Source organism: Archocentrus centrarchus, unplaced genomic scaffold (assembly GCF_007364275.1).
Source record: "Archocentrus centrarchus isolate MPI-CPG fArcCen1 unplaced genomic scaffold, fArcCen1 scaffold_26_ctg1, whole genome shotgun sequence".
Lineage (NCBI taxonomy): Eukaryota > Metazoa > Chordata > Actinopteri > Cichliformes > Cichlidae > Archocentrus > Archocentrus centrarchus.
In genome coordinates this window covers 510,289-520,938 of record NW_022060256.1, presented here as the reverse complement: position 1 = coordinate 520,938, position 10,650 = coordinate 510,289, and the positions used below count along the sequence as shown (strand labels likewise).

Genomic DNA, 10,650 nt, shown 5'->3' with positions numbered 1-10,650 from the left:
GGCTGTTGTCAGCAACAAAGAGCAACACAAATCATGTAAGAGGTGTTTGGGAGTTACAGGAAGTACTGACACCTAACCCATGTTTATTTTTTGTTTGTTTGTTTTTTTTTTGTCTAAACAACCAGACAGTGCATGAAGATGGCAGTAAACATCAAGATAAAACCAAAAGGAAAATCCAGTTGACACTTAACTGGAATGTGGAAAAACACTGGCACTGTGCCCTCTCCATGAGGTGGATTTACCACCATTGATGAGGTGATACTGAAGCACAGGAGGCCACATGCTGGTTTTATGAGTGGGACTATTAATAATTAATACCTATTCAGTGAGGTGAACTGTTTAACCAGAAGCATTGTTACTGTTGGTATAGTCACCTCTGGTTTAATGGAGAGACTGCTGTGTGAAACTGTGTTTATGTAGATCTGATATTTTAGATCATACCCAATCAGGTTCATTTTCTGTGGCCAGGATATGCCGGAGATGTAAACATGCAGAACAACAAATCTGTGCTTCTTTTGTTATCTAAATGACAGAAAAAGACGCAAACGTGAAAAAGTTCACTTCTCTTCATAAAATGCTGCAGGCTGATGTGTCATCGGCTCCTTGCTTCAAGATTTCTTGCATCAACTCACTCAGTTGTTTTTCATGTGTTTCCTGTAGAGCTTCTTTTTCCTCCTCATTTTTCACATTCCTCATTTGTTTTTCATGTTTTTCTACTAAATTCTTGATCTTTTTCAGGTTTTCACTCTTTTTGGTCACACGTTTCACTAAGTCATTCATTTCCTTCTCATGCTCTTCCTTCTGAGCTTCTATTTCCTCCTTGTGTTTCTTCTGGGATTCATTGAACTCTTCAGCTTTCTTTCTGGCTTCCTCTTCATAATTCTTCTTTAGATCTTCCAGGGATTTCTCATGCTTTTCCTCTAGTTCTTTTATCTTTTGTTCCTCCTGTTCTCTTTTTTGTTGATCCTCTTTTTGCTGGTTTTTTTCATGTCGTAGTTTTTCTTGATTGTAATTTTCCTGCAGTTTTTCAATTTCTTGTTTCTCCTCCTGCAATCTCTTTTCATCTTCTTGCCTTTGTTTTTCCCGCTCTTCTGTTAGCGTCTTCTCCCAGGCCTCTTGTTTTCTTCTCATCTCTTCTCTAGTCTCCTCCAGCTCTCTGCCAACACTTTTATTTTCCTCTTTTGCTTCCTGAATTAGTCTGTTCAAATGTTCAAGCTGTTTTATGAATTCCTCTCGACGTATTTCTTCTTCAGCTTCCTTTTCCTTTCTCTCTTTTTCTCTGATTTCCTGCTCATTCCTTCTCTTCTCTCGATCCAGTTGAATTTCTTCTTCCATTTCCTTGAGTTTTTTGGCTTTCTGTTTTCTATCGTGGTCCATTTTTTCTTTATCTTCATTCATTCTTTTCTTCATGGCTTTCATTTCTTCCTTATGTTTTCTTTCAATCTCTTCCTTTTCTCTCTGAATCTCATCTTCCTTCTCCTTCAGAATCCTCAGCATTTCCTTCTTTATCGCTGTTTCAGCCTCTTGCAGCATCTCATTGGTGTAGAAGCGTCCTCCATTTTCCTTCACCATGGTGTCGATCTTTGTTATCAGCTCACTGACTTGTGTGCGGTTTTGCTTGTCAGAGTTATTGAAAACATGGTATCTTCCTCCACAGTCTGAAATCAGTTTCTTGAAGGAACTATGACATTTATTCTTGATGTAGTCATCAATAGACTCTCCCTTACGCTCGAGATCATCTCCTCTCGTTAAAAGAATAATGGTGAACTTTTCAGAATTCTTCCCGAATGCTTTTTTGATGAGTTTCAGTGTTTCTTTCTCCTCTGCTGTGAATCTACCAATCTGTAAAACCAACAGGAAGACATGTGGTCCTGGAGCCAGAAGACTGATGCATTTCACCATCTCCTCATGAACCTCTTCATTGGACAAAGTTGTATCAAACAGACCAGGAGTGTCGACCACAACAACACGACGACCGTCCACCTCACTGCGTGCTTTCTGACAACATTGGGTGACTGATATTTGACTCGACTCTGCATTAAACTCATCTTCCCCTAAAATGGTGTTTCCTGTAGAGCTCTTTCCACAGCCAGTCTTCCCAATGAGCACAATCCTGAGACAGCCTGAGCCCTGGTTTCCATCTTGATTACCTGAAACATTAGAACAGCTGGTGTTAACTTAGTTAATAACTAAGTTATCTTAACATCTGACTCTTGTATACTGTTGCATGAAGACTCATAGGTTCACTGAACACAGAAAAACTACTAACTTACCAGTGATGATATTCATCTTCAGCTGTAATACTTTTTCCATTTGTGCATGCAAAGACATTGTAGTTGTATAAGAGCTTGGTTTGCCCATGGGCTGGGTAATTTTTTCTACAGCTTCAAATATCTCTGGAATCTGCTGCTTGTCTTTGATGTTGAGAACCACACGTCTTTGTCCGAAGGTCTGACAGAGCTGCTGTATCTCTTTGTCTTTCCTTACAAGATTTTCAACAGCTGGATCTGTAGGATCTGACTCCACAGTGAACAGAATCATGGTGAAGTCATTGATTCGAGAGCTGAACGTGTCCTGGATGGTCTCTAACTCTTCCTTGTCTTCATCAGTGAGGGGAGCCACAGGTAGTACCACGATGAAGGCATGGACACCCTCAGGATCACAGAGAGAGATACACTTGAATGACTCCTCCAAAACTGCCTCCTCAGGTTTTCCATACAAGGCAGGCAGCTCCACCAGGGAAACCCAGCGTCCACACACCTCTCCCTGATGTTTAACACACTCTGAGTTGGAGACTGAATGAAGCTCAGTCTGACCTAAAATGGCCTTGACTGCTGAAGTCTTCCCTGCTCCTCTCCTCCCACACAGAACCAGGTTCACACTGGATTTCAGATTCAAGGGTTTAGCTTCTTCTTTTAGCATTAGATATTCTCCCCAGTTGTCACTCACTATTTTGTTCATTTTTTGCATCAACTCTGAGTGATTTTTAGATGAATCTTTTTTGTCAAAGCTGATGAAATACTCCCTTTGGTTGCATTCTTGGATGAGTTTTCCCACTGAGTTATTCCCTTTCTCATTGTGTGTTATGATGACCATGGAGTGTTTAAAGGCATTTTGTCCAAACAAGCTCAGGACCAAATTCAGAGTTTTTTTGTTCTCCTCAGTGAAATCAGAAGGTTTCACTAACAGCAGCAGGACGTTTGGTCCAGGAGGACAGAGACCCACACAGCTCTTCATCTCTTTGAACAATGTTTCTAGAAACATGTTGAAGATGTCTGGAGTTTTTACTACTGTTAGTGGTTTCCCATTCCACTCTCCAGAGGCAGCGCGGGGTTGCTTTCCTGTGAGGACCTTAGACACATTAAACTCTTTTTTCCCAATGATGAGCTTTTCCAGTGCTGATTTTTTGTTCTCACTTTTTCCAAACAGCATTATCCTGAGATCATGTGCTGTAATAAATATAAAAAAAATAAATTACCTTCAGAAATTTTAAAATATATATTTTCATTACCACAGTTTTAGCACATTCCATTCGATTTGAAACTGTTTAGAAAATCACATGATTGATTAAACTGCCTTTCTAATAAGGAGGCTGCGCTAATGTGAAAGTTAATGTGAAAGGCACTTTATATTGTAAGGTGAATCTTCCCTTTGTCAAGTGAGTTGAGATCTTGATTGCCCGCTAGACTAAGCTTGGTACTGAATGAACAATCATTCAAATTTATAGAACTGTTAGAGAATGAAGTATATGATTTACGATCAAATGATGTGTGTAAGTGTAACAGAAATGATGGTTGAAGCAGTGTGGTAAGGAAGTTTTGCAATCATGAGCCAAGGGTAAAAAGAGGAACTGGAAACTGTTGCCTGGAGATACGCAGAGCAAAGTTAGAAACATGTTCAGACATGTCCCAGACACGGAAAGTACTTAAAATCTCATATTAAATAAGAAATGAAGTAGTGTCTGGGTTAAATACCATAATTGGATAAAGGCAGTGGGGTGATGGTCTGTCGTGATGATGTGTAAAAGCTAGGTTGTGTCTTAGACTGAAACTATAAAAGACGAGAATTTCAGGAGCTTTCTCCCCGGACAAGACTCGACTCTGCAGAGAGGACTGCCCCAACCCTCTGAGGATACTAATTCGACTTTGAACAGTTCTGCCGGTATTCTCCCTGCTTCTCAGTTGAAGTTGGATACACCTTCGCTGTGGAAATTCTATCTTTTGGACTTTGAGCTGAGTCAGAGAAGATTTCTGGATTACAGCGTGAGGATTGTAAGAGGACAGTTAACAGAAGGAATGAAAAACATCTTCTTTTTGGACTTCACCCTTTTCCCCACCTTACTGAGGCAGTTTAACAGACTGGGTTTTGGGTGCGGTCGCTTCGGCCGAGTGGCTCGTCCAAAGTCCTCTCTACCCAAAAAAGGATTAATGGACAACTGGACATTCTCATTCCCCCTTTCCTTCAGCCACCCAGCTCATAAGTATTCCATCTTGATTGAGATCTAGTTTTTGAGAGTTATACTCTGTGATTGACTTGTATTGATTTTGAGATCTGATGTGTAAGTTGATTACTGAATTTTAAGAATTGATTGAGAATTGATTATAAGCTACGCAACTGCTTGAGCTGAACCTGCATAATAACTTTTAACAGTCAGAAGTAGTCCTTTTGACAGTTATTTTCCCACATATATGGTACACTTAGTCTCATGCGATAGTAAAACTATAGGCAAGTTAAGCTCCAACATCTAGCTCTGTTTTGGTCACACTAGTCTTGAATCCACTTAAAATTTACTTATGTCCCTAGGGCTTTCTGCCTAGCCTTTAAATAAATCCTGGCCAGTAACAAGCGCAAGGATCGATAAGGGGTCAGCCACTACAATTAACGGGACTGTACTTCGGGGTCAGCTGCGTAAGCCTTCCTGACTGGCAGCATCGGAGCACAGAGGAAGCGGGGCAGATGTTAGGATTATCAGTGGTAAGAAGCCAGGCGAGTCACCCCGCTGCAGCTTTAAGTAGTGTCACAGAGTATCAGTTGGGGTAATACTCCGCTGACGTGTGTGGCCAGGACCCCATTGAAACGGAGAAGCTGTCACAGACATAACCTGTGGGGATCTAACACCTTTCACTCTTGCTGCTTTTCTTCTGTCACAAATCCCTAACACTCATCTCCACCCACTCCACCCACTCCACCCTGACTGCACTTTCTTCTTCACTGTTCATTGCTTCACTCCAGGTATTTAAACTAATATAAATTCACTATCTCTGTCCCTTTTATGTTCACCTTTCCACCTATCTCCCTAATGTATTCTGTCATGCTGCTACTGACTTTCATTCCTCTTCTCTCCAGAACATACCACCACCTCTCCAGGTTCTTTTCCATCTAACTTCAACAAGTCAATGTCTAGTCAAGTCAAGCCAAGTTCGAGTGAGTTAGTGTTTTGTGCTGCTGGCTCCCGACCAGCTCAGTGTATGTTCTACATTTTTGCTAATAAAGCTGAAATTAAAGCTTAGTTCTCGCCTCCTGAGTCCTGTGTTGGGGTCCTGTGCTTTGCCTGCCACAGCAGTTCCATGACACCCACAAGCACGGGGATGAGTCCATTGACAGATGCAATAAGAAAATCATTTGTAACCTTCGCTAAGACTTGTCTCAATGGGTGCTGGTCTCTGCCACGGCTGCCCTGTTCATAACTTTTATGAACACAGAATTTGTAATACACTGGCAAAAATCCTGAACTTAAACCTGATATTCACATTATATAGTGCAACAGATTCCTGCACTTACCACCCCTAACAGGTTCCAAGTTTGCAGGGACTCTTCCTTCTTGATGTGGATTTGGTGAAACAGGTGTCGGCTCGTTGAAAAAATGACCACTCCCACACTCGCCCATGTTCTTCTTTACCACTGCAGCTATGGCTGCTAACAGCTGCACTTGTTCCAAGTTCTTCTGCCACAACAATTTGTCTCTACATTTTTTGATTATGTCTCCTAACTGTGGATGCTGCAGATACTTTTCAATGGAAGCTGAACTCTTATCTCTGGGTGATATCAGTACCAGTGAATGCTCAAATAATGGATCGCCAAAGAATTCAAGGACTGATTCTAGCTTCTTTTTGTGTTCCTCTGTGAAGTCTTCAGGCTCTAGAACCAGCAGGAACATACGCGGTCCAGAAGCAAAGAGACTCATGCAGTTTTCAACATGTTTTTTCAGCTCTTCTGGTGAGATTTTAGGTGACAGTAGATCTGGAGTGTTGACGAGATCTATTTCTTTTCCCATCAACTCTTTTTTTACTCTCTGGCAGAGCTGTGTATTTTGTGCTGTGTTGAATACAGCCTCTCCCAGTATGAAGTTAGCCAATAAACTCCTCTGAGACCCGCTGTTCCCCAGCAGAACAACCCTCAGCTCAGATACTGAAAAACAAACAAACACACAAACTGAAAATTAGTTATAGCAACACTGGTTTTATTGTTCATACAGTTTGAGTTATTAATTCAATTGTTGCAGTAACTATATTATTAATGTCCAGTATCTGGTGTTTTTCATCCACATCTTTCTCCTTTTGTAGAAAAAAATCAAATAATTCTGCTCTTCAGCCCAAAACAGCTTTCTGTACATATTTACTCGTTTTCTTCAAAGCAGAAAATAATGTCAACTCCAGGAGACATCCTGGATTCTGACTGGAGTCAAGGCCCCTGTCTCTGTGAGATGGTATTGTGGTGAGCTTACACAAGGTCATTCCGTGGCCTGGGTGTCTGAGGTTAAATTTAAGATGAAAGATTAATGAAAAAGAATAATTTTAAATTCCACTTTTTTCTATCATCTAACATTATTTTAATTTAACTTCAATTAAAGAAAATAATGACGTTTCTCACAAAGCTATGCATACATTGCTCAAGAGTGTTCCACTATACTTGACATGATACAACCATTGGTTGCCAGTGGTTCCTGGGGTTTCTGGCACTGGATGAATTTAGTTGCAAAGAAAGTGCTGAACCAAAAACTTCCTTGTGATTGCTTTGGTTGTTATCAGATTGCCACAGTTGCCTGTGGTTTTTCATGTTTTTTGCAAATACTAACTACTAGCCCAGTGGTAGTAAAACTTTAAAAAGTGCAAAGAAAAGAGAACAGGAGGTCTGTCTTCAAAGTAAAAGTTGTGACTCATTCCTGCAGCCAGCATGTTTCAAAAGTCACTTTTACTTTTAATTTGAAGGCAAACCTTCATCCTGTATGTGTTGCTTTTCACAGTTTCACTACAGCTCAGAGAGCAGCTGGACAGCATTTATAGGCAAGTTCATTGCTTCCATTCAATCTGTGACCACAACAATGCACCAGTGACCAAAGCAATCACAAGGAGATTTTAGCTAACCAGTTGGGGAATATACATTTTTCCCTAGCAACAGGTGGTTGCCAGATGGACATGGACCAATCCCTAGGCCTGTGTGACTGGGTTCAGTTCATATCACAGATAAAAGGATGTAAAGTGTGTACTTGTCGTCTTGCTCATAATCGCCGTCTGTGTTTACCTTGTGCCACACACAGATGCTGAAGTAGTTGTAGATGTTGGCAGCACAAGAAATAGAGTTTGAAAAAAGGGGAGTGTTCGCCGATGTTTGTGCCTTTCGGCTTCTGTTTTCAGACCAAGCCACACTTTTACGTAACAGATCAGTTCGCAATCTGCGGTGGAAATGCAGGCGCGTTCTTAAGTTCGCCAGTTTATTAAAAAACAACACCAGCTCTGGCACGAGCACCAGCACCAGCACCTCAGCGGTGAAAACGTAGTATGTGTCATGGTCCTGGGTTTGACCTAGTGTTTTGGGTTTTTTGGACTTTTTGGTGTTTAAGAATTCTTTTTTGTTTTTATAAAAAACATTTGTTTTTATGATTTTTTTATGTTTGTGCTCTGTTCTCCCCTGCCTTTCCAGTATCCTGTTTGGATGTCTTGCCAGTCTTTCTGTGTTTGCCTCTTCCTGTTTCATTTTGATAGTGTCTTTGGTTCTTGTGCTTTGGGTCTAGTTTAGTGAGTCCTGGATTTTGGGTCCATCTCTCCCCTGCTACACTGCTGACCATGACACTCTGGTAAATACACAGCTGACCGCGAAAGTGAAGCTGCTTATTTTTACGGGTCCATCCATGTTCCTGCCTTCACCCATGGACACAAGCAGCAGAAATTAGCTTCCTCTAAAGGCTGTCTGGACTCAGCCTTAGTAATAGGATGAGGATCTCGGTCATTCGAGAAGCTCAACATAGAGCCCATATTCCTCCACATCAAAAGGAGTCAGTTGAGGTGGTTTACCATATGACCAGAATTAGATTCAATTCAATTTATTGCCATTGCAATGTCACAAGTACAAAGCAACAAAATGCCTCCTAAGGCCCTGGGGCACACTGGAGGGGCTGCAACAAATTACGTGTCCTCCAGCAACCCTAAGTTGCTCTCCGACCGTTCTGTCGGAGTATGAATGCGTGTGAATGCTAGTTAATTAAAAAAGCACTTAGCTTAATTAATGATGGAAGTGCTTGTATGAATGGGAGTGCATGGGTGAATGCAAACAGGTTGTATAAGGGCTTTGAGTGCTCTGATTGAGTAGAAAAGCGCTATATAAGAACTAGTCCATTTACCATTTACCATTTCTTATGGAGGTGGGGAAGAGCTGGAGCAGCTGGTTGTGGAGAGGGAGGCTTGGGCAACTCTGCTTAGACTGCTACCACTGTCACCCAGATAAGGAGCAAAATCATATATGAATTTTATTATCATGCAAAATCAGGTCTGTATCAAATAAGATGACACTGATGTTGTCATTTGTCTTATTTGAAGATGACAGGAATTCTGTGATCACAAAGGGTCGAGTCAATCCAAGTTTATTTCTATAGCAACAGCAGTTGACCAAAGTGCTGTACATCTTAAATATTGAAGTAAATTAAAATATAAGAGAAAATGACAGTTAAGACTGGAAGCATAAAATAATAAAAACCTGAGTAAAAACAAAACCACAAATGTACCCAGAACTCAGTCTAGTTTAAAAGCCATAGAATAAAAATGGGCTTTCAAACAGTATCAAAAGTTTCTGCTGTTAGAGCAGTCTGGATGTAAAGCGGCAGTTTGTTCCACAGTTTCGGAGCAGCAACTACAAAGGCCCAATCTCCTCTGTGCTTTAATCTGGACCTCAAGACACTTAGGAGCATTTGCTCAGCTGACCTCAGTGATCTAGTGAGAATGTAGAAACTTAAAAGATCATAGAGGTTAGAAGGCATTAACCTATGCAGTGCCTTAAAAATGAGTAATAAAACCTTGGAGTCAATTCAGAAACTGACTGGCAGCCAGTGTAGGGATGCTAATATGGGGGATATGTGGTTCCACTTTCAAGTGCAGTTAATAACCGTGCTGCAGCATTTTGGACCAGCTGCAGTCGGCAAACTAGTGACAAAGTGACATCTGAATAAGGACTATTACAGTAGTCTAGTCTAGATGAAATGAAGGCATGGAAGGCCCTCTCAAAGTCTCGAAAAGAGAGGAATGGCTTCACCTTTGCAAGTAGCCGAAGATGAAATAAACTAGATTTAATGACAGCATTAACATGTTTGTCAAAAGTCAGATTACTATCAAAGATCACTCCCAAGTTCTTAAAGGACCAAAATCGTAGCGGTCATGAGCACCAAACACAATGACCTCTGTTTTCTGTTTGTTTAGGTTAATAAAATTTAAAGAAACCTACTTCTTAACATGAAAATTGTTAAGAAGATTCAGAAGGCCCATATGGAAATGGCGCCAACTGGAACTGTTTACCCTGCCCAGTATAGGGTTACTGGGGCCCCGCCCTAGAGCCAGGCCTGGGGAGGGAGCTCGCGGGAGAGCGTCTGGTGACCGGTCATTAGTCCATAGTGCCTGGCCGGGCAAAGCCCGAAGAGATGACATGGGCCTGCCCTCCTGTAGGCCCACCCCCCAACAGGAGGTATTTTATGGGTCGAATGCAGTGTGTGTTGGCCAGTGGCCAAGGGCGGAGGCCCTGGTGGACCGATCCCCGGCTATCAAAACTGGCTATTGGGACATGGAATGTTACCTCTCTGGTGGGGAAGGAGCCTGAGCTAGTGTGTGAGTTTGAGAGATACCAGCTAGATATAGTCAGGCTCAACAGATGGCCTGGGCACTGGAACCAGTCTCCTGGATAGGGGCTGGAGTCTGTTCCCCACTGGAGTTGCCCCTAGCTTCCCCGGCTTGTTGCCTGTACATCGGAGTTTTCACTGGTAGACGAGAGGGTGGCTTCCCTGCACCTTCGGGCCAGGGAATGGGTACTGACTGTTGTTTGCGCTTCTGTGCTGAATGACAGTTCAGAGTACCAACCCTTTTTGGAGTCGCGGGGCAGGGTGCTCGAGAGTGCTCCATTCGTTGACTCCATCGTCCTGCTGGGGACTTCAACGCTCATATGGGCAATGACAGTGGAGCGGCATAATTGGGAGGAACGGCCTGCCCAGTCTGAACCCAAATGGTGTCTTGTTATTGGACTTCTGTGCAAATCAATTTGTGCATAATGAATGCCATGTTCAAACATAAGGATGTCCATAAGTGCATGTGGCTCCAGGACGCCCTAGGTCACAGGTCGATGATCAATTTTGTAATCTTATCACCAGATCTCCGGACATATGTTCTGGGCACT

The 10,650-nt window shown here is 42.1% G+C and overlaps 1 protein-coding gene across 1 annotated transcript; it reads right to left on the bottom strand.

Annotated features, from left to right (window-relative positions):
- Positions 1 to 459: 459 nt before the first annotated feature.
- On the bottom strand, positions 460 to 10,419 carry LOC115775871 (GTPase IMAP family member 8-like). The gene is made up of 3 exons (XM_030723387.1): positions 10,338 to 10,419; positions 2,274 to 3,449; positions 460 to 2,150 (listed from the first exon to the last, which is right to left on the bottom strand). The coding sequence occupies exons 1-3, from the start codon at positions 10,417 to 10,419 to the stop codon at positions 568 to 570; spliced, it is 2,841 nt and encodes a 946-aa protein (XP_030579247.1). The 3' UTR covers positions 460 to 567.
- Between the last annotated feature and the right edge of the window lie 231 nt (positions 10,420 to 10,650).

Bases quoted from the DNA above. Each gene is read 5' to 3' on its own strand.
- LOC115775871 (XM_030723387.1), bottom strand. From the start codon at position 10,419: ATGAGCGTTGAAGTCCCCAGCAGGACGATGGAGTCAACGAATGGAGCA. The intron at 3,450-10,337 runs GTTGGTACTCTG...TATTTATTACAG, and splicing joins GCCCCGCGACTCCAAAAAGG to CACATGATCTCAGGATAATG. The intron at 2,151-2,273 runs GTAAGTTAGTAG...CTAATGTTTCAG, and splicing joins GAAGATGAATATCATCACTG to GTAATCAAGATGGAAACCAG.